This window comes from Balaenoptera borealis, assembly GCF_965194805.1.
Source record: "Balaenoptera borealis genome assembly, chromosome: 12".
NCBI lineage: Eukaryota > Metazoa > Chordata > Mammalia > Artiodactyla > Balaenopteridae > Balaenoptera > Balaenoptera borealis.
This window is the reverse complement of record NC_138869.1, coordinates 4363526-4386228: the sequence shown is the minus strand read 5'-3', so window position 1 is coordinate 4386228 and position 22703 is coordinate 4363526. Positions and strand designations below refer to the sequence as shown.

Genomic DNA, 22703 nt, shown 5'->3' with positions numbered 1-22703 from the left:
GTCAGGTAGGTCATCAGGGGTGTGTGTCCCAGGCCTGGCGTTTATGATGTAGCACGGTCTCTTGTCGGGTAGGTGCCTGGGGTGCATCCCAAGCCCCACATTTATGATCTGACGTGGTCTTCTGTGGCGTAGGTGACTGAGGGGTGGCCCAGGCCTGGCATTTATGATGTGACGTGGTCCCATGTCGGGTATGTGACGGGGTCCCAGGCTTGCCTCCTGATAAATAGGTGCCTGGGAGCATCTGTTTATTGTGGACGGACTCTGCCAGGCCCCGAATTGGCTTTTCGGGTCCCTCTCACATTGGTCCCGGGTGGGGCTCACATTGGCAAGGAAGTGCTGGAGTGAGGTCATGCTGTGGCCTCATGCAGGATGCTCTGTATTAATGTTTGTTTAATGATTTTTGAATGTCTGGCCCTTGCACGTTGGCAGGTCTCCAGTAAATATTTGTGGAATCAGCAAGATGCTAAATAGGAGATTTATGAGCACACTGGTATCTATTTGCCTAGATTATTATTGATTTTTTCATAGGGAGCTGAATCATCAAGATTATCAAGGAAACTTTTGAAAAAGAGACATGTTTCCATTTTTAGTTACTTCAAAGAGTCACTGCCCTTTCAGAATGTTTCCTTGGTACTAGATGATTATTGAAGCAATGATAGGTTGATCCAGTTCTTAAACTCTGAAGTAGTATGACAGCTGCAGATGATATATTCTGAATTTGGTTGTCGTTTATTTACTTTTGGGGGGGTGGCGTCTAGAGTAGATTTCTTTCATGGGTTCACGGTAGAAGCATCATAGGCACTTTGACGTGGCGTCCACAGCTGGACAGTGTGAGCTTGGGATTAGCTCAGGGTTGGGAGGGAGGGATGGTGCCAGGCCTGGGAGCGCCTTTCCCTCTGGCCGGGCCTGGGTGTCGGAAGCCGCAGGAGAGGGGCAGTCAAGGCCTCGTTTGGCAGCTGTGCCCCAGTTCTTTGTGCTTCCATTTTCCTGTTTGCTTGGTGCCTGGTGAGCCCTAGGATTTGGGTGATTGGGTGTCCTTGTGTATGAACCCCCAACTTGAACATTCATTGAAACTTTTTTACAGTATGTTAGTGTTCATCATTCTCCCAAGGGTAATCTGATTACTTAAAATCTTAATTGAATAACAATTAAGTATTGGGAGAGCGCTGCGGCAGCAATTAAGTGAACGAGGGCGGCTTGTTGAGGGCCAGGCCCTGTGTCTGCCACTGAGGGGCACAGACGCTGGAACCCACGGCAATGGGGGCAGTGGAGCCTGGAAATGGAGCAGCTCCATCCAGGAGGCCACGGCCAGGCCTGCAGAGTGCGGTGTCTGACATGTGCTCTCCGCAGCTCCCTGGGGGCGCCCTGCTCCAGCCCAGAGGCACGCAGGCCGGCAGGCCAGATTTCCCCCACTGTCCGTCCCTGCCCTTGCGCCCTCTCGTTCTGGAGAGGCTGCTTGTCGCGAAGTGGGCAGAGAGCTGGGTGGGACGTGGACCCACATAGCTGATGCCAGAAATGACAGGGAGCCAGGGTTCAGCGTGGCCTGAGGCCTGCAGGTGTCTGCTCTGCGAGAGTGCTTGGTCTCCTAGGGTGGCTGCTCGTGGTGGAGTGAGCTCAGGGTTTGAAGCCAGTAGGACTGGGGTTCGAGTCTTGCCTCTTCCCGTCACTGGGCGGTGTCTTTCGGGAGCGTCGTTGACCCAGGTCATGCCCGCAGTCTGGGGAGATGCCCGTGGGCTCGAGGCTCCGGGCAGCGTGGACAGGGCGCCTGGCGTGTCCCCCACGGCGCCTTGCTGCAGAGCGTGGCCGCCTGCAGGGCCAGGCAGCGGCCGCAGGAAGAGCCGTCCTTGTCCCCTCGGTGGTCGCCCGCTCACGTCTTGAGCACATACAGAGCTCCCTGGTCTCTGAGGGCCTAAGGTCACCAGAGTGTTCCTTCCTTTTCAGACCTCTTCCCTCCGCTGGGAGCTCCAAGCGCGCTCGCGCCCAGCAGTGACCTCAGCAGCCCCAGCCAGAGTGAGTTCAGCAGCGTGGACCTGGCGGTCCTCTTCTCCGACACGCCTGGCGACAGCGGTGGTGCCCCCAGGACCTCCGATGGGGCGCTGCGCACTGGGATCCTGACTGTCGATGTGACTTCCGTGAGCGCCTCTCTCGGGGGGGGCCTCTCTGCCAGTCAGGCTGCCTCAGGGCCCATGGGCCCCCTGGTCTTGGTGGCCCACGGTGACGTCCCACCGGGCCCGGACAGGCCCCTCGTCCTCGGGACGGCAGCCACGGTTCTCCAGCAGGGCAGCCTCGCTGCAGATGACGTGCAGGCCGTGGACGCAGGGGCGCTGGGCTGTCTGGTGGCTCTGCCCGTGAAGAGCTTGAGTCGGGACCCCCAGGCTTTCACCTCTGCGAGCGGCCCCCAGGGAGACGACAGTGCCCCTGAGCTGCTGGTTCCCATCAAAGTGGAACCGGACTCGGCCCCCGGCCCCGACGCCGTCAGACAGCAGGCGTGGAGCGGAGGGGCGCTGCGGCCTGTGGAGTCCAGCCCTGCAGAGGAGCTCGGACCTCGGAAAGACGCGGGACTTGGTGCGGGGACCGGCGGCTTCTACTTGGTATGAAGTGCTCTGTTCGGTCACGTCTCACACCCGCCGTGCGGTGTTCTGGATTAATCTACGTGCAGACGTTTCTTAGGGGTTTGCAAAAGGATGGAGCTCCTGCCTACAAATCTGGAAATCTGAGTTCCAGTTTCGAGTCTGGAACGGATTAGTTTTTATGACCTTGAGCAAATCACTTAACGTGTCTGAGCCTTAAATTCTCACTTATTTCTAAAATGAGGGGCTTTGGCTACATGATTTCTAAGGTCTTTTCGAGTTCTGTGATTTGGTGGTAACGTGTCTTTTCTTGAAAAATGCTGGGGTATTTCATAATGTTGAAACGTTCTGTGTTTGAGCTTATCACATAATAGCAGATCCTCAGACGGAGTCGTGACCAAGAGGAATTGTGACATCAACTGTCTCTTAAGGCTTAATGGAAACTAAAACCATGCAAAAATTTTTAATTTGAATTAAGAACAACAAAAAAAGGGAGTGGTCTGGGAGCCTTTGTCTCTGGAGGGTTACAAGAGCACTTCTCCAATTGCGAGGCTTGGCAGTTAATATATTTTAACTATATTTATGTCAGTTATACATTTAATATAATTTAATTTAAAGTAATTTAATCAGATTCTTAAGAGAATGTCTTTCCTCAGCCTCAGGTGGGAGTGATCAAGTAGGTTTTTCTTTGTGGTGCAGGTTAATTGATGGTGATGTTTGTATTCAAAAAGTTAAATCTTAATTTACCATGATATAAAGAAAAGTTACTCCTTTGAATCAGCATCCTCTGTGAGGGATGCGGCAGTGGCCTAGGGCCGGCGGAGCGCGAGACTGACCCTGACCCTGACCCTGTCCGTTCTCTCGCTAGCTGTGTGACGTGAGCCAGCCGGGCATCTGTGAGCCCAGAAGGCGCGTGGCGAAGGGGCCGCAGGTACGCCCGAGCCTCTCTCTGCGGGGACGAGGGTTCCACCGTGTCCTCGCCATGCGTCCGCAGGGGTGTGGCGCCCCCAGTCCCGTGTGCGTACGTCAGGTCCCTCGGTAAATGCCCCGGTTCAGTGATGCACTTACTGCTCTGCTTTGCCGGGTGAGACCCTGAGTGGAGCACCTGCCCTGAGCAGCCTCCGTGGGGCACACGGCCTGGGCCCCCGGGGTGGCCACGCGGGCGTGGTGTGACACGTCCTGAACCCCGGGGAGGGGCCGCAGTCAGTGAGTCCTGGTCACTGAGGACACTGGTTCTGTGTTTCAGACAGCAGAGCGGTCTGCAGTTCACTTTAAGCTGGTTTCTGTGTAAAATATTTTAGTACGTTTTAGACTTTGAAGGAATAAACTTTGCTTCCCTGGATAATAAAATCACGTGTATGGTTCCAGCTCAGACTCCGTGCAGCGGTCGCTGTCACTGGATGTGGCATTTGATTCTCTGAGCCTTTGCTGGGGTCTGTTCAGGAAGCAGACCCCGCGCTCAGTAGGTCCCCTGCTCCCCTCCCTCTACTGTTTGGGTCCTGTGACTGATATGCTTTTCTTTGGTCTCAGGAAGGCGGGGGCTCAGCAAGAACTGATTCCCGAGCCATTCAACTAGCCAAGGAAAAAAAGCAGAAAGGAGCTGGGAGCCACACAGGTGAGGCTGTGTGCGGGGAGGGGGCCGGGCGCGTCTCGTGGGGCCCCCCAGGGGGCATGTGGCGCTGTGGATCCCCAGTGCAGGGTCGCTGCTGATTTTAAAGTGTCGGCATCTTGTTTGAATTTTTAGAAAACACTAAGTGGACCAGACAGGACCTGCTAGTTTGTGACCTCCTCCATCCATCCTGAAAATGGGATAGTGGGCACGGTGCTTAAGGGAAACTGCAGTCAGTCCTTTTGTGAAGGTGATGCTGAATTCTTCAAATAGCGTTATTTTGTAGATTTCACTTTATAAAAAATATTTATCTAAAATATGTTTTAAAATGTCAAAAGGTATGTAGGATTAGCTGTATACCATTTTACATCTTCTTAATACGACAGCGTCTTATTTCACGTAATGGTAGCGCCCTCCTCTCTGGGGCAGTAAATAGTGCCCCCCGGTGAGCGTGGGCCCTGTCAGCGTTCGCTGTGCCGAGGAGGGCCAGCCCTGCGGTTCCCGAAGGTCGGGGGGTGGGAGCTTCAGAGATGGCGGCGGCAGGTGGTGGTGGCGTCCACGAGGGCACAGTTGGTGAGGGGCCGGGGCCTCAGCTCCGTGGAGGTGGAGCTGCTCTGGGGCGGCATCTGTAGAGAAAGTTTTGTTTTCATGGTTTTTGTAATATTTCAGCGTTATCTTTTTAAAAACAAGGACACTTAAATACACGCCAGGCACTGTTATCACTTCTTCAGGAGTTAGCAGTACATGTTTCCTTAAAATCAATATCTAGCCAGCGTTCCCATTTTTAGTCGTTTCAGATGCCATGAATGTTTTTATACCTGTTTATTCTAATCAGCCAAGTAAGGCCCGTATTTCCTGTTGGTTGTTGCATGTCTGGGGTCTCTTTCACATTCGTAGCCCTGCCCGTGTGTGTGTGCGTGTACGTGTGCGTGTGCGTGTACGCGCGTCCGCTGGAGGCTGGGCAGTTTGCCCCATCGGGTTGGCGGGTCTCGTACTTCAGGGTAACAGGTCGCTCTGTCTCCGTGTTTCCTGTAAACCAGTTGCTCCGGCTGGAGGCTTTGCTCTGACTCGACTTAGAGCCTGTGGGGCCCTGACGGCCGGCCCAGCTGCGGACGCCCAGGGTCTGGACTGTTAATCACCAGGCTGCAGGAGGAAGCTGATGTCTTTCCCATTTTAAGCTAGAATACTTCTGCTCATACAGGAAAGCCAGCAGAAATGTCTGCATTTGTCTCTTAATCAGTTTTCAAAATAACGAGCTAGCTGGTTTCTTTGCATCCTCCAGGGGTGGTCAGGGTACTTCATACGCTCATTGATTTAAACATCCTATCGACTTTCAAGGGACATAGAAATCTGGATCCTGTCCAGTATGCAGCCTTCACACGTGAAGGCAGGAGAAGAGTTTCTCCTTGGGGTGTGTAGGCTCACCTTTGCCCCCACGTGACCTTGAACGCCCTCGTGTCCCGTAACAGCCAAGAGGTAGAGGAACATAAATAGAAACCCACAGCCCCGTTCCCAGAACCCTCGGGGCCAGCTGTGTGTTTCCCCCGACCCTTTACTTTGGTGGAATTTTAGACTTGCAGAAACACGCTTCCATGTGTGTTGTCCCCAGTTGTGGTGCCCTCCACCCAGCCTCCCCCGTGTGGACGTGTTCTGAGATCACGTGTGTCCACAAAGCTGGGGAAGGACTGGGGCCACGGGCCACTGATGGGCTCGGACCTCATGTGCACGTGACGGTCCCCTGGGGCCCTCTTCTGCCCCGGGTCCTGGGTCAGCCCCTCGGCCTCTTCCTCTGTGTCTGCTCCTCGACCTTCCAGATGCTCCTGTCGAGATGCTGGCCCTTCGGTCCAGGTCGTCCCTCCCTTCGGGTCTGTCTGGTGCTTTCTCTGGATTGGACCAAGGTTGTGTGTTTTGAGGGGCCCAAAGTGAGGTGCCCTTGTCCCTGCATCTTCTCGGGGTCCACGCAGTAAACGTATTGGGGCAGAGCTGACGTTGGCCCCTGGGTTAAGGTGGGGTCCGCTGTGTCCTCCATGGTGAAGTTCCTGGTTTTCCCTTTGTAGCGATAAATGTCTGTTTTGAGGTGGCTACTTTGGGCTGGAGTGCAGACCTGCAGGATTACCCCACTCTCACACCACCAGCAAGTTTGAGGGTCCCTGTGACTCTCTGGGTTCACGAATTCTCTAGAAGGGCTCAGAACCCATGGTTATGTATTATTGCAGCAAAGGGACACACAGTACAGTTGGCTGCGGGCAGAGGACACTCCCAGCGAAGTTACCCGCCGCCCCGTCCCTGGCGCTGTGGTTAGTGCTGACGGCCCCACCCCCTCTGGAGGCCGAGCTGCCCCTGTGGCCCAAGGCTGCCGCCCCGAGTCACATTGTCAGACCGTCCGAAGGGGCCTGTCTGCCGGATGGCGCGTTCCAGAGGCCTCGAGACTCCTTCCCGGGGGCTGGGCCACGGGGCAAGGTTCGCCCGGTCCCACGGTGTGCGAGGTCTGTTCTCCTCACCCGCCCGCTTGTTCCGCGTGTGAGGACAGCTTGGCCTGTGCTGTCGTTACTGTGGTGGTCTAACGGCGATTTTCCATCTCCCTCCTCCTGTGCGTGTGTTAATTAGAATTTTCTGGAAGGAACAGTTGTCCCTTCTCTCCCCTTATCAGTTCAGTCAGTTATATCAGTACAGGCTTAAAGACATTGACTTTATCTTTTAGCGGAATATAATTAGTGCTGGGTTATAATCGATACTGTCAGGGTTTATTTTGCTGCTCGAATTGTTCCACCTTTGGCCGCTGGCAGCTCTTTTGGTTGCATTCTTATGCCCTCCTGCCAGGCCCCATCATGGTTCTTGGGGGGCACTCCCCTCACTTGTTGGCACCCCCAGGCCCAGCCCTGGAGCAGCCGCTTCTCAGGGCGCCCGTTCCCACGCCGGGTGCGGGTTGTGCCGCTGCCTGTTGCCCCAGGGCGCTGCTGCCTCGGGACGCCCGGCGGGCGTGCTGGGAAGTAGATGCATGCACGTGAACCCACGCTGCTGTGCTTCGGATTCAGAGTGTGTTGCGTTTTAGGGTGGCAGTGTGGCACGCACATTCTGTATTTCTCACCACGCCTAGTTCTGGTGTTGGCTTTTCAGTGAAACGCATTCACTTAAGTGAGTCAGTAAGACTGTAAAGTGTCTTCACGTGCTTTCGGGTCGCATGTTGCTGCTACATTCTTTTTGGCACCAAACTTGGGAGAAACCTGGGTTTGGGGGCTTCCTGGGTGTTGGGATGTGGTGTAATAGGTCCAAGAGCAGGGAAGCTGCAGGAGCAGGAATGTAGGTGGAGTCGTGTACACACAGTGGCCTCGCGGTGTCGCCGAGGTTCAGTGCAGTGCGCCCGTTCGTTCTTATGGAATGTGTAGGCTGAACGATTTGAAGAGTGGACATAGGGTCTAAAATCCAAGACTGTTCCCATTGGGTTGCTGTTGAGTGCTGAGGTTCCCCCCTCAAACCAAGAATATTTTCTCAACGTAAAAGAGAAACTTTTATTCTTGAAGCTGACAGTTAGCAAAATAAGCTTTAAAAAAGGAATGTACCCAACTTGACAACTGTGAACGGATGTGCACTTTCTGCCCTTTAAGGGCAGGGAAGGAGGGAAAGCGTGGTGCCCACCGGAGGAGGTATAGCCAGCAGAACACACACGTGTGTGTGGCAGTGAAAACGTAAATGAGTGGGACTCCCCCACTGTTCTGACTGAGGCAGAAAGCAAAATCCCAGCCACACGATGTCCAGGAGAGACATGTTGTGGACAGGAGTATTTAGAAGGTTAGAATTGAGACAAGATAAAGCAAAACAAAAAAGAAAAATTACAAAGCGGGGTGTTAATACTAATATCAGAAGCATAGAATTCAAAGAAAAACAGTTGGGCAGAGAAGGCTTTCCCTATGTTTGGTTGCTGTTCACACATAATCAGCAGTCTTACCATGACTTGTGACCGTTTGTATGAATATTTATGTGAAAACTTACAGTATCAAACAATATGAAGTAAACACAGATGGAACTCCAGGAGAACTGGATAAAAACCTAGCAGTATTGGAATTTGTTAATTTAATTATTTGCAGAACAAGCAGAAAAAATAAAGATGTAAAATATGTTTACAGTGGGATTAGTAAAGTTGTTGTAATAGATTCTACTCCATGACAGTGGAATATTTATATAAATTAAACTGAACAAATTAGGCGTCAGGAAAACCATAGCAAAGTCTAGGAAAAAACAGCTTGGTAGTACACGTTTTTGACCGTAATGTGGTAAAACACAGTAATAATCACTTGGAAAACAAAAGAAAACGTAGTAAAAACTCTTGGGTGAAAGAAGAAATAGGAGCTGGTTAGAGACTTCCAGGAGGAGCAGGTGGCCGTGTGGTGGCAGCCTCTCGGGCCCCAGCCTTCTCCTCTGTAAAATGGGCAGAGGAGCACCTGCTGAGGTTCCCGCGGGGCCGGGGGTTCCCGCGGGGCCGGGGGTTCCCGCGGGGCTGGGGGTTCCCGCGGGGCTGGCGTTCCTGCAGGGCTGCGCTGGGCTGAGGCGGGTGCAGTGCCTGCAGCCCTGGAAGGTTGGTGGTGGTGGTTCTGTGTGGGAGGGGCGGGTGCGCCGAGCAGGGCGCCTTCCTCTTGAACAAGGGGGAGGGGCTGAGTCTTTCAAGATGGAAACAGAACAGACTAAGATGAGTCAGAAATCCTGATTTTGACGCTTAAGTGTGAAAACCTACTCAGATTTTTAAAAAATCTGTGTGGGCCAAACAGAGCAGCCTTAAGTGGGTACAGCTCCTGGGCTGCCATTTGCTACATCTGTCTGAGCAGTTTTACAAAGGATAAAGGGGAAGCGTAAGTGAATTCCACAGATTCAGTGGAAAGTAAACAGAAATCCTCTATACTACGTGATTATAAGTTGGAGTCCTTGCAACAAGATGCGTGATTTTCCGAGAAGACAGAAATCATCATTACTCAGAAACCAGCGGTTGGACGCCGTGGATGGAGTGAGTGTTTCCGGGGCTGAGCTGTGGGCGGGTCTGCTCCTGGTGGAGGCGCGGTGCCAAGGGGCCTCGGGAACGGGAATCGCCCATGGCCTGGGCGTCTCCAGGATGGTGACTTCTGAAAATAGAACGCCGCTCCCCAGAAAACACACTTGGGGTTCGGCAGCACATTTGGTCTGCTGTCCCCCAGCGGGTTAGGCAGCCTGAGGTGATCGCGGTAGGAAGTCTGCTACTCAGGTCTCACAGTGAAGGGTCCCTGAGGAATGGTACTGTCTTCTCAACAGATCCTCTCTTTATTCTAAAAATTGGTTTCTGTTCCTGATGGAAATAGGAATGGAAGGAAGGTTCTGTAGCCAGAAGCCAACCCCACCCTAACGGTGGGTCACCAGAGGCGTCCTGCTCGGACTCACCGCCGTCGTCCCCTTGTGTCAGTGTTGTCCCGGAGCTTCTGGCCCTTGAAATAAACTGAGAGGAGTGAGCACGACCTGCAGGGAGGGGACAGACAGTGACTCAGAGAAGAGAACCCGGGAGGATCCCCCGGAAGGTGACGGGGCTGAGATGTTGCCCAAGTGCCCCGTTTCGGCCACAGCAGTGCCCTTTGTGGCCGCAGCTTGGAGGAAGGACAGTGGAGAAGGCGCCTGTCACACGGAGGACATTTCCCAAGTGGGCGGACCTGAAGGGGAGGGGACAGAACTGGCCTGGGACGCCGCGGGCAGGGGCTCCTGCGATCACAGTGTGTCAGGAGGCGCGTGAGCAGCACGAGCCGGTCCTCGACGCTTCGCAGGCTCGCGTAGGGCAGAGGCCTCGCGTGGACACACGCGGTGACGGGCAGTCCTGGCGAGGCCCGAGTCCAGAGGGTGCGCTCAGCACAGGCCCTGTGTCCAGAGCAACTGGCTGGGAGCGTTTGGGGAACGAGCTCGGAGCCAGCCGGAGGCCGGGCCGCTTGGGGCCTCTGGGTCACCGTCAGAACTGGGTGCCCGTGAGAGCGTGATTAGAAGAGGGACGAGGTATTTTCTAAAGGATCGTTCCACCTGTTCTTGTGAAAATAAACCATAGGGACACGGAGCAGGCAAGGAGAGCAGGGGGCTTCTTGGGGTCCGCCCACCGAGGTCAGCGTGGTGCCGGTGAGGGTGCCCCGGGCAGGCAGGGCCGGGCGGCTGAGCACACGCTCTGAGAAGCGGCGAGGGCAGCTCTGCCCGTTCCCGTGAGTGCGTGAGGGCCTCGGAGGACCCTGCGACCCAGGCAGGACGCAGCCTGGGCGGGGGCGCGGGGCTGGAGAGTGTGCAGGGAAGGCCGTGGGTCTCGCCGGGTGCTCACGGTTCGCGCTCACAGACCGTCCGTACGGCCGTGGGAGCAGATTAAGGAGAGCAGCGGGCAGGACCGTGTGTGCTTCAGGCCCCGGCTTTGCGGTTGGGCGGAGGACTCCCGTCCGCGTAGACCGCCCCCTCCACCGGCCCTGGGCCTGGCTGGCCGTGCGCCCCGCAGGCCTGCACGGTGGACGGCCCTGGCTCGCTCTGGGGGTCCGTCCACCTTTCTGGGTGGGTCCTCACCTTGCCCTTCCCAGCGGGAGTGGCTTGGCCTTCCCGTCCTGGGAGGTGGGCAGGAGGAGGGGACCAGGACCTCGCTCGTGCTGTGTTCCTTGGCCCGTTCCTGCGGGGTGGCCCTGCCGTGGTTTTGGCCCTGTGTGCTGTCCCCCTCCTGGACTTTGGGGCGGCACTGCCCTCCTGAGGTGCTGCCCAGGAGCTGTGCCTTAGTGCACCGTCACCCGCGTCCCTGTTGCCTGCACGGAGCCCCTCTGGGTGCCACACCACGGTGTCCCTGCGTGCCACTGGGCCCTGACCGACCCCCAGCGAGAAGCACCTTTGAGGGGCAGTGATGTTGCGGCTGCTTCTGTGACCGCAGACCTCGCTGAGGGCCCCTCGGCCCCTTGGTGTGGGCAGGGTGCCCCTGCTCCCTCATCAGCGCGTGTGGGTGTGGGCTCGTCTGTTCGTCCCTGGAAACACACACACGCCTGTACTCGGCGCACGGCCAGCAGCGTGAGCTTCGGCACACGGGTGCCCCGTCCCACCCGGTGTCCCACAGAGTTCCTCGTAGACGAGGGCTGGTCCTGTGCCCTGCGTCCTGGGCTCCCCCGACCCCGTTGCCTCTCCACGTCCTCACGGCAGCCTGAGGCGTGGCTGCTGACGCCCCATTTTCTGGGTAGGAACCTGAGGGGGACGGACCCCACGGTGCAGGCTGCGGAGCCTTCAGGGGCCTGGCGGCGCCACGTCGCATGCGGGAAGGCCGCGTCTCACCAGCCGCGAGTGAGGCGGATGCGGGGCCCCCGGGAGCCAGCACGCGGCCCGGACAACGGCCTCTCTAGGGTTGGGGTCGGGGTGGGCACTGTTGTGTCCTTACCAGTGCCAAACAAGGCAGTTGATAAAAGTCATTATGGCTGATTTTTAAAAATCATAAACCTTCATCCTTAGGAACCAGAAAGATTTCCCTAATAAGCAAGTCAGACTGGCAGCGTCATTTCCCATCACAGTCGGGAAGAAGCAGCCGGGCAACAGCACAGGGGTGTTAGGCACATCTGCGGAAGTTTGGAGGAGGGTAGGTACGTAGGGAGAAGCGGTCATTGCTTTCCGATGATGGTTATAAACCCAAGGGAATTGACTCCAATCATTAGAAATAAGGGGGAAGGATAGGTAGTTGATTGCACAATGAACTTGCAAATATCAGATTCTAGCTTTTCTATTAGAATAATCAGAAAAAAAGTAATAAAAGACAGATCTCACTTATAACGGCGCTAACAGTAACAAGGTGTCTCGGGACCCCCGGTGACAAGGGCGCCAGGCCTGGATGAGGCCTGCTCGGGCCTCCCCATACTGGCTTGAAACGCTCTCCTTCTAGTGTTGACTTACGTCTTTTATTCAGTTCCTTGAAAATCCCAAAGGAACTTAAAGCCCCCTGTCAAGCTTCAGTTCCTTTGGAAGATGAACTTGGTGAGTCTCTTGGTGCGTCTTCAGGAAAGAGAAGTGGTGGGAGGGCCCTGGGGGCCTGAGGCGGGCTGGCCCGTGGGACACTGGGCGCGGAGCAGAGCGTGGGGTCTGGTGAGTGGCTCTGGTGACGCTGGCTTAGGCGGGGAGAAAGGAAGTGGCTTCTTACTCACTTGGCCTGTGCTCCACCGCCCTGGGAGACCACGTCCTTCGTTTTGATGGTAGTCGTTTTCCATGTGTATAAACTGCACGTATATCCTTATCTGGAAGAAATGATACAGTACTTTGCTCTTTCCTGTTAATAACGTGAACGTCTCTCCTTGGGAATGATCTGTTTTTGTAGCGCATCTTCTCGACAGCTGTGTAGGACTGAACACGTCAGAAACTGAGAATTCAGCCCCAGTGCCTCTGCGTCCACGCTGTGTCCTGTCGGATCTCCTTCCTTGCAGGAGTGGAGGGAGCGGTCCCTGCAGTTTCTTGATGTGCTCTGTGTCTCCGACGAGGAACCCCAGTGGAGAGTGACCACGTGGTCCCCCTGCCCACTGGGCGCGGAGGGCAGGTTCTGCGGCGCAGGGGTGTGCTTGCCAGGGCCTCGCGGCGGAGCTGGGGTGGGCGCGCACGTGGTCTGAGCTGGCTCTGTGCTGCCGGCCTCCCCTGGTCTCGCTGGGCTCTGGAAGGGGAGCTGGGGGTCCCGCAGTTCACGGATGGGCCAGGGCTCCGGTATGCAGCGTGGAGTCCAGCTCACCCTGCCGTTTGAGGCCCAAAGAGGATGGTCTTTTGAGGTCTGCTTAGTGGAAGTGTATCTGCTGGCTGGATTTACTCTCCTCTCCCTTAAAGTCACCCAGCACAGATCAGCGTTTTGGATAAATGTGGAGAATACTCAGTTCGGTGTGAAGATTGCCTGCCTGGTAAGAGTTTGTGGATTTCCACCGTGGAAGAGGAAGTTTGATTTTTCTTTTGATCGGCTTGTTAATTAAATGAGTCACGTTATGTTTAGCGCCGCGGCATCTTTTACTGGTGAGGACTCGGGGCTGCGTGGTCGTCGTGGGCTCCGTGTGGCGACCCTCGGTTTGCGTTCGTGTGCCTTCAGGCATCCGCAGAGACGGACTTCTCCGTCACGCTCAGGCGTGGGGTTAATTTGAGGCCGTCTTGAGTGTCGATGACACAGTACCCGATTGCACAGTCTGTCATTTGGGGTCGTGTAACAGAACACCCACCGCGATGGCTCGAGCAGGGAGTCTGGGCGACGCCCGCTCCGTGGGGGTCAGGGTCCCTTCCTCGTGGTGCCGACGGCGGTGCTCTGCCTGGGTCTTGGGCGTGAGGGGCCTGGGGGACCCCAGCCTCCATGCGTTCTCTACTAGCGTCGCGTCGGGGGCCACTGCAGGCCCTCCTGCCCCTTTCCCTCCACAGACGCCCGCTGTGTCTCCACCAGCCTCACCACACCCCTCGGGAGAGTACGGAACAGGCCAGGGTCTTCCCCGAGCCCCTCGGCCAGGCCCCGTGGGTTGGTCCGGGGACGAGCCCTGTACAGGTGGACGTGGCCAGTTTGCCTGCCCACCCTCCGGCAGGCCTCCCAGGGCCGCGTGTCGAGGTGCTTGGAGTTGGGGTGTGTGGTGGGCCTGTGGGAGGCGCACTTCCTTGGATACCCTCAGCTTCCCAGCCCCCGCTGCTGCCGCGAGACGAGCTGCTGGAGGAGAGGGTCCAGGAAGGCCAGGTGGCACAGGCGCCCGCACGGGGGCCGCTTTCGGCTGCGGGCCTCCTGTCCCGGGCCCGGTCGTTACCTGGACGGGGCCGGGGGGGAGCCCCGGGCGAGAGAGAGCCCTTCACGCCAGCGGCACTGATGCCTGTAAATGTAGCCGTGGGGTCTGTGGGGTCACCAGGTTCCCAGACACTGGATTGAAGGTACACGTTGAAAAGAGGACTTAGGTGATTTCTTTCAGGTTAAGTGTGTGCTGATACAGTAGTTAAAACTGACTTCGCTTCGTCTTACTAACAGTGATATTCTAGTTACTCGCTTTTTAGCAGTGTGGACCTGTCTTCCGTTAAGTATGAAGGAAATGCGGAATCGTGATGTGTAGAAAAAATTAGTGGGGTTTATTTCTGATTTGTACATGTGATTTTTACTTAATTTCCCCCTAGTTGAGTAGCATACGTGCCCACATTCATGAATGAAAGCAAAGCTTTGATCATAGCTCTCGTTTCACAGATAACTTAGAGCGAGACCCACACAGCTGGCACTGAGTCATTGCAGCATAAATAAGGAGAAATGGCTCAGATTGATCTCATCTTTATGCTGTATGACTACATAATGAATATTAGATATACATCATTTAAATCTTGCCTACTTTTAAAACTGACTTCAAAAGATGCATTATTTGGGGCCTTCCTTAATTTACTCCATAGTGGTTTCATGATATTCTTTGAAGCATGTCTTGGTATGTTCATTTGGATTAAAAAATGAAGTCAGACCCTTCAGCAGAGTAAGGCTGACCGTGCTACATGGGCTTCGTCCAACATAAATGAGCTGAATCTTCAGCTGCACAGTTGGGATGAAACTGTATTTAAAGCACGTGAGCATTTTATGAAAACATTTTTTTAATTGGCAGAAATGTATGTTGAGCAGTCTCGGTGCTCACACAGACACGAGCCACCTGGGAGCAGGCCGGCAGTGCACTCCTCTCGATACATTGTTCAGTGTAATTTTCCTTTTAATATTTCATAATTATCAGAGTTTAATGTGTCTTATTTTGACTGGGTTTGCGTTTCTGATAATTGCAATGGTAACTCACTTTTTCAGATGAAGGATGTTCACTTCTAGAAAGTATATTTAAGAAAACTTTAAAAATAAGTAAAATTTCAATTTATGTACAGATTTGTATTGCGGGGAAATGTATGAGGGTGATAAAAGACTTCAAAGCATAACAATGATTCAGGTAAAATTCCAGAGGTGGCTGGAACAGCACAGGCCCCAGGAGGACGGGGGGACATTGAATTCCTCCCTGTCGAAGGGGAGGGAGTGAGTCCTGCTGGGAGCAGCAGGGGCCAGGCTCCTGGGGCAGGCGGAGAACTGGGGCTGGACCCAGAGGACACACGTGGAGGGGAGTCTGCAGCGAGACCCCGGGGATGGGGCCCGCAGGCGGGCTTGTCGGGCAGCAGAGCCAACCGTGCCCGTCAGAAGGGAGACAGAACCTAAATAGCCGGCCAGCCTCTCGTGGTTTTCATCTTTAACTTGAGGTCAGTTAGACGTTTTCCTGAGGACATGTTTTCTGGAAGTAGCAAGTCGTTCAGCCTCACTTGTTCTTTTGACGTTGTTAAATTCAACAACATTTAATTGAGTGCTTTCATTGAGTGAGCTTGTGTGCTGCTCACCGTAAGGTCGTCTGTGGGAGGCCGTTCCCCTGCCTGTGTCCACCCAGCAGTGGCAGCGCCTCCACCCCCGGTGCTCGCTGTGCGCTGGGCTCGGCCCTGCACCCTGAGCACGCCCGCCTGGTCCGCCCTCCCCACGCTCTGCAGTGGGAGCCGCAGGCCAGAGCTCAGCTCACCTGGCCAGGGTCAGGGAGAGTTGGTGGTGGAACCAGGGCTGAATCCAGGGTTCCTGTGTCAGAAAAACCCTTTCTGGGTGTTAGGATGTTTTCTTTCTTCTTTGTGCTTAATTTTTTTAAAAAGCATGTTGTTAAGAAACCAAGAAAGTGATGATTTTTGTGAAGGAAACTGGGCAGAAAGAGCCATTTAGCAGGTGCTGAGGTGCCGGTAGGGGGGCGCGGTGGGGGGATGCAGCCGGCTTCCCTCCCTTCTTTTTCCGTGAGCTTGGTCGTGCTCCGTGTGTCAGGGACCCCGCGTGCCCCAGGCTTGGAGGGTGAGGAGGAGTCCACCCTCGAGGACGGCGTGGCCTGGGCCGTCTGTGCGGAAGACATGAGAGCCTTGCTCAGCTTCTAAGCGGAGGCTTGGTCTCGGCCTCTTCCCTCTGGCTGGGCAGCCGTGAGTCTGGGGGCCTTGTGTGTTTCAGGAGCCGCGGGGCCCGCACTGAGCACGGGGGAAGGTGACGTCCGTGCCGGCCCGGGAGCCTGGCTGTGGGGCAGCCTCGCGGTGCCCGGCGTGGCGCTGCCGTGCGTCCAGGTGCAGCTGCTGCAGGTAAGAGCCCGTGAGCTGCCCCGCCCCGTCGGGCACCCCTCCTGCCCGTCACTCCACCGTGTGCACGCTTCCCCTCGGGCAGGATTCGCATTCCCCGTGTCCAGCTCCCCTGCAGCCTGCCCTCTGCACTCCGTCCCGCTCCTGCCCGGGGTCCCGTGGCCGCGTCGCAGACAACTGGCAGTGCGTCTGGCTCCTTGCTCTCCTCACGGGGCCGGGTGAAGGCAGCTGGGCTCATCCTGTGCCGGGATGCGCCCGGAGGAGGTGGCCTTTGTGGAAATGGTGCTGGGCTTGTTTCTCTTATTTTCTCTGCCGCACGGAGCCCCTCAGGGCAGGGCCGGCCACCTCTTGGGCTGCGCCCGGGCCAGCGGGGACCTGCAGCTGCTCCCACCTCCGTGGCTCTGGGGACACGGTCACCTTCAGCCTCGCTTTGCAGGGGCTGAAAGATGATTTGGAAGGGTTTTGGGAGAGAAGAGGTTTAAACGCTGAGGGTGTGTAGCTCTGACCCAGCCTCTCTGAGCACCTCTGTGTGCTCGGCTCTCGGGCCGCGGGGCCGTGCAGCTGGGCCTCGAGCTGGGCTCGGGGGAGGGCTCCGGTCACCGCTGGGCCTCAGGCCGCCCCTGGAAGGCGGGTGGGCTGGTTCTGCTGCGTCTCAAGGTAGCGGGACTCCTCGGGCCAAGGTGACTGAGCCGTGTGCGCTTGCCTTCCCAGGATGATCCCTCAGGGGACGTGGTCTTCCCGTTGGCGCCCGGCCCGCAGCCTCCCGTCTCCCAACCCCTGCTTGCTGTCGATCTGCCCGTCTACGTCCTCCAGGTCTGGATGCCTCTTTGCTCTTTGGATTTGTTGAGACTCACGAAGCTTCCGGCTTCCTGAGGCTTCTCCCTGAGGTGGCCTTGCGTGGGACTCGCTGGGTGGTGGGTTGCCAGGGTGTTTTTCCACTTTGTGGAAGAGGTGGCTAAGGGATCGAGACATGAAAGGTGGAGCGTACGGCTGGGATTCACTCGTCACAGTAGACGGGGTGGAATTTAATACGGTCTTCAAGGGTCGTACGTTTAGAATTGTGGAAGGTGGGCTGGCCAGATTTTAGCCCGTGGGGAAATAGGCTAAGCTGAGTATGGGTGGCAGTGGATAATTGAGATTTGGGTATAAAATAATGAAGTGTGTAGCTTATCCAATTTCAAATGTGTATGTAAGAAACAAACAGTAATTTTGGTTTTCTTAAATTCAAATTGGGCTGTTCAGCCTTCTCCATCACGTTAGAAGTGAATGCTGAACGGAGCGCGGGGGGCGGGGGGGAGGGTGAACTGGAGTGCGTGTGGTCACAGCGTCCGGAAGGCCTCATGGCCGTGCCCTCCAGCCGTCGGGCGTTCCTCATCTCAGGGTCGTGTACAAGTGAGCGGGGGGCCGCCGTGGCCTGGAACCTAGTGCTGACAGCCGTTCCCTGCAGGCGGCGGGCCGGGTGGTGGTGGCGTGGCCACGTGGCTGGAGCCCGTCCGCGCTGATGCCGCGGACGGCAGCTCGTGACCGTGACTCGGAGTGGGGGGCGCTCCCGGAGCGAGTGGGGAGGGTCAAAGGTCAGGGAGGACAGTCTCCTCTCTGAGGAGACCCAGAGCAGAGGACTGAGTTCACCTTTGCTTAGTTTTGTTGATACTAAAATGTTTTCCTTCAAGGAATATATGGTTAAAATAGGGGGAAAACGAGTGTTTTCCACGAAGGGAGGCCAGGGGCGCGTGTGGGCCTGCGCTGTGCTGCGGTTGCCGAGCTCACGGCTGTGCTTGCTTTCGCAGGAGGTGCTCCCTGCAGCCGGAGGGGCCGCTGGGCCCGAGGACGTGTGGAGCTCGGGCAGCACGGTCGGCCTGTGGGCCCTGCAGTGAAACCAGCTCTGCCTGGGCCGAGGGCGCCGCTTGGAAGGCTGGCCTCGTTCTTCAGAGACTTTGGGTACATTTTCACAAGTGTTTTTCTTACGTTTTATCAGGGACCCGTTTGGGGCCGTACCATCCTCTCAGGGCAGAGCGTGCCTTTTCCCGCTCGGCTGTGCACGCGGCCTGCATCCGCCTGAGCTTGCTGCGTTTAAAAACGGCCGCCCAGGGAAGAGGACGGAGCCTCCGCGGTGGCCCCTGACGGGGCTTCCGCACTGGGCGCAGCGTCTGGCTGAGTGCGAACAGGCTGTCCCCGCCCTCGGCGGGGGTTGCCGTTGGGCTGGGGTGGCACCGGGTCTAGCGGCCCAGGCGGCCTGGTGTCAGGGGAACGTGACGGGTGATGAGGCCCCCAGGCCCTGTCGCAGCCCCTGCACAGACCAAATATAGAGTTAACCCTTTTATAGTGATGATTTTTTTTCTGAGTTCTGTATTTGGGTAGTAACATCTAATGGCAATTGGACAGCGGTTTGTACAGCCACGTTCTGAGCACTGAGGTACGTGCATGGCGTGTGGCTTGTTGAGGGTGCAGGGGTGCACGTGTCCCCGTGTGTTTTCACGGAGTGAGGTCTGTCCTGAAGAAGGAGACAAGTCAGTGAACTTGCACATATTTATTGGTTCATCAGTGGACTAGACACGGGCTCTCAGAAATGGTTTTTTGCCTTGTGCCTTTCGAAGTGTTTGTTTTTGTTCAGATGCTGTTTTGATTCTCAGGCTTGGAATCATCCCAACTCTGCCCATTCTGTTTGTCTCTTTTGAGTTTTTGGGCTTTTGGGAAGGACTTTTGCTTTCTACAGTGACTCCTCTGTGTCCTGCATTGGGGGAGGGGGTGTCTCCATCTCTAGATGGTGCTCCCCGAAGCCCCGGGTCGTCCAGAGGCCCCTCCACGAGGAGCCAGGCCTGGCGGCCTCCTGTCCTGCCGGAGGAGAGTCCGGGCCGTGCGGCTGGACCTCTGTCCCGCACACCCCCAGTGGGTGTCCCCCTGAGGTGCTCAGGAGTTCCGTTTCCTGGGCACTGAGGTCCCTGCTGGCATTGGGCCCAACTCCTCATGCGAGTGAATTAAAAGTTTTTGTACAGCCGCGCATGGAAAGTTGACATTTTTCCTTGCATCCGTAGCAATAACCCACCGGTCCAGCTTGCTGATTCCCCTTCCCGTCTTTCTTTGTATTGGGGCTGATCCCACACTCACCTTGGGGTGGAACTGGGGTTCCAGTTTTATTTTTACACTCCTCTGATCGTTAAAGTCTAAGCAGAGATTTGTTCTAATGAAAGAGAAAAGAGCAGAAGAGGGAAGGGCTGGGCGTCCCCAATTCGGGGACAGGGGGTGTCCTTCCTGCTGCGCTGCATCTGGGCTGCGTGTGCCCCCCGCAAGGTGCACAGGCGCCTCTCGGTTCAGCGTCTTGAGGCCGCAGCGCCCTGCCCTCCACACAGGCACGGACGCTCGCCGGCAAGCGCTCCTGACCTCAGGCTCCATCCCGGGCTCAGGCCGCAGCAGCTCCAGAGGGTGTGTGCGTCCTCGGCCGACTGGCAGAGGCCAGGGTCGGCCACCCTGGGGGTCCGGCTGGGGAGAAACCACACCCTGTTCCCATGGGCACGAAGGAAGGCTCTCCTGAGCAGCAGGGACGTCTGGGCTCCTTACGAAGGTCCAGATGCTGGTTCTGAGGTGCCATCCAGCCCCGTTTCACTCCTCAGTAGCCAGTGGGTGAGGAAGCAGAGTGCCAGGAGGCCGGTCCCGAGGAGGTCCCCCAGCCCCGTAAGGTAGGGGATGCAGTGGTCATCCGGGTCCAGGGCCTGGTTCCACGTCAGCCGAACCGTCGCTTCTGCCAGGTACAGCAGGATCGTCACCTGTCACGAGGGGAGGAGACACAAGGTGATAGCCAAGGAGAAAGCCCTGTGTGACCAAGAAACCAGCAGATCTCGAGAGCGGACACCACAGTGGACACATCCACCCCAAGCCCTCCCTGGGCTCCTCTCGGGTGTGACGCGCAGCTCGGAGGCCGTGCACCGCCCAGCTCCACCCACCGCCTCGGAGACTCGGACAGGGGTCTGGCTGGAAGTGCAGCTCAGACTTCCCGGAGGCCCGCCCGGGGCAGCTCCGGACAGCTGGCCCTTCGTGGAGGCACCTGAAGCCCTGGTCAGGTCCCAGGCCCCACAGCCACTTCCCTGCCGCTGCTCTGGACAGTTTCCCAGGCTCCCCAGCCTGTCCTTCAGGGTCATGGACACGCTGACACCGCCCTCATGGGCGTGCCCACCGGAGCCCACCATTACCCTGCAGAGGCCCCAGCCCTCCCAGCTAGAGTCTCAGAAGACGGCCTGACTGAAGTCCACACGTGCCTGTAGCCACTAGTGCGTCTGGATCACGCCCTTGGGCTTGGATGGACTTCCGGAAGGTGGGGACTGTATCCTGCGTGTCCAGGGACCTCTCCCAGGATGGGACCCCTCCCAGGATGGGACCCCGGGGCCATCGTTACCTGGACCAGGCCCACCAGCAGGTAGAGCCCCACGAAGGTTTTGTCGTTTGGGACTGACTGGCCTTCCACCAGGTAGATGATGGAGAAGAAGATGAGGTGGCCTGGAACCACCAGGAAGAGCAGGACGCGGGCCGACGTGGAGTTGATTTCTGGAAGAAACAGAGCAGGGGAGGCAGCATGAGCTGCTGGCAGTGAGGCGCCCACGGCCCCTCTTCCTGCTGCCCGTGCTCACGGAGCAGCTGCGTGTGCAGCGTGTCTAGCGACGGGGACGAGGCCTGTCATTCCCTCGGGCGCTGACGTCGTAGGGAAGAGAGAAAAACCAGCATCAAGTAGCAGAAACAAAAGTCATTTCAAACCTGACGGATACTAGGCGGAAGGCTGACCGGGCTGACGTGGTGGGGAGTGGGACGCCGAGGCCCCGGGGGGAGGAAGGAGGATGTGCGGGGCTTCGGGGGGGCCGAAGGCTCCGGCGTGGGCAGCCCCTCCCTCGCGCGGGGCCCGGGGACGCCCGTCAGCACACTCTCCTCAGCGTCCGAGCTCATGGGTTTAAGACGCTGCGCGAAATGGGGTTTCACAGTTTACAACCGCTGTGAAACCACCCGTGGGGACGCGACAGCTTCTCAGGCAGAAATGAGGAACTGCAGTGAGAAGTCCATCTCCGTTTCCTTCTGAGTTAACCATAAAGCGTTTCATCAGCTAAAGAAAGAAAAGGAGGACAAACGTAACTACAGAGTCTACCGTAAAATAACTTGCAGAAAGAAGGTGAGGACGCACACTAAAGCACCAGAATCTGTTCATGGTGAAAATTTAGACGAGGGCTAATTATTTTAAAAAGATGATTTTTAAAAAAACTTACAAAGGCAAAAGCAAAATAATTACTACTGGCAGCTGGCATTAAAACTCAAGAAAAACTACGGAAAAACTAAACAGCGAGAATTCAGTGAAGTATGTGCTGCAGAGTGAATGTTTGTTTTCCCCCCAAATCCATAAGTTGTGACCTGACCCGCAATGATGGTGTTAGGAGGTGGTCAGATCACTAGGGTGGAGTCCCCATGAGTGAAGGGCCCCCGAAGAGCTCCCTCGCCCCCTTCTTCCCTGTCTGTGGACCAGGAGGCTGGCCTCACCAGGCACCCAATGTGCTGGTGCCCTGACCTTGGATGTCCAGCCTCCAGAGCTGTGAGAAATGTGTGTTGTTTATAAGCTCCCAGTCTGTGATTCTAAGACAGGTGCACGCTGAAATACATGCAGTGGGAGGGTAAAGAGCCTTTCTATATACAGATAAGTCAGAAAATATACGGGGACTCCCCCCCTTTAGACAAGGTGAGGCAGACACACTTCTTGTACCTCTCACCACTCATCCAGCAGCCCTGGACGTCGTATGAAACGAACAGAAGATTCTGGAAGGTGGAGGGACGAGGCGGGCTGGCCAGGGCTCCGCAGCCCCGGGAGCAGCACGAGGTGAGGTCCCTGAGCTGCTGCCTGGCATCCCAGACCAGATGCTGGGGGGTCAGAACCCGAAGGGCCAGCAGCCACGGAAGACAACTCGGCACGAGCCCCCACGTCCTGGCCCAGGAGGTGAGGCTGGAGGTTGGGCGGATAGCCAGGCCCCCTCCCTCCCAGCCAGGCGGGGGCAGAGGAGTAGGACTTGAAAAGTAACAGAAGACACAACACCGCGTTGGGTCCCCGGTTCTCAGAACAGACTCCGTGGTCCTTCCTCAAGCTTCGGGCCCTGCAGGACCAGCGCCTGCCCCTCGGGGCCTCTCCCCAGCCCCCCGCCCCCGCTCGTCCTCAGAGGGGGATGCCTCCCGTCAGCCTTTCCGTGGCCCTTCCGAGCACAGCACGACTTGGAATCCCGTGTGCGTCTGCTCTTCTGGAGCGTGCCTGTCCCCAGGGGTAGGATCGGCTCCTCCATCTCACACTGTAACCTGGAGATGGTCAGTGTGCCTCTGGCTGAGCGACTGGACCGGTGAAGGCCACTTGGGCGTGTCGGGGCTGGTCTGAGGACTCTACTGCCACAGACACCAGATTCTTAAAGAAA

The 22703-nt window shown here is 56.6% G+C and overlaps 2 protein-coding genes across 21 annotated transcripts in view; one reads left to right on the top strand and one right to left on the bottom strand.

Moving 5' to 3' along the window:
• ZXDC (ZXD family zinc finger C) overlaps window positions 1–22703 on the top strand; it is a 67148-nt gene that overhangs the window by 9069 nt on the left and 35376 nt on the right. For 4 of the 15 annotated variants that reach the window (XM_082345208.1, XM_082345209.1, XM_082345218.1 and 1 more), the window contains exons 6-9: window positions 1942–2591; window positions 3439–3501; window positions 4101–4185; window positions 18066–18216. In XM_082345208.1, the coding sequence (XP_082201334.1) occupies window positions 1942–2591; window positions 3439–3501; window positions 4101–4185; window positions 18066–18216 (949 nt within the window). Of the gene's footprint in view, window positions 1–1941; window positions 2592–3438; window positions 3502–4100; window positions 4186–4314; window positions 5041–16126; window positions 16282–16989; window positions 17092–18065; window positions 19279–22030; window positions 22156–22703 lie in introns of those variants that run through there. The other 11 variants (XM_082345212.1, XM_082345206.1, XR_014232236.1 and 8 more) reach the window with 10 other exon arrangements.
• Window positions 18791–22703, bottom strand: part of SLC41A3 (solute carrier family 41 member 3) — a gene marked incomplete at its 3' end in the record, with an annotated part of 66393 nt that continues 62480 nt past the window's right edge. For 4 of the 6 annotated variants that reach the window (XM_082345275.1, XM_082345276.1, XM_082345277.1 and 1 more), the window contains 2 exons: window positions 20666–20814; window positions 18791–20039 (listed from right to left, as the gene is read on the bottom strand). In XM_082345275.1, the coding sequence (XP_082201401.1) occupies window positions 19830–20039; window positions 20666–20814 (359 nt within the window). Of the gene's footprint in view, window positions 20040–20665; window positions 20815–21021; window positions 21362–22453; window positions 22591–22703 lie in introns of those variants that run through there. The other 2 variants (XR_014232253.1, XM_082345279.1) reach the window with 2 other exon arrangements.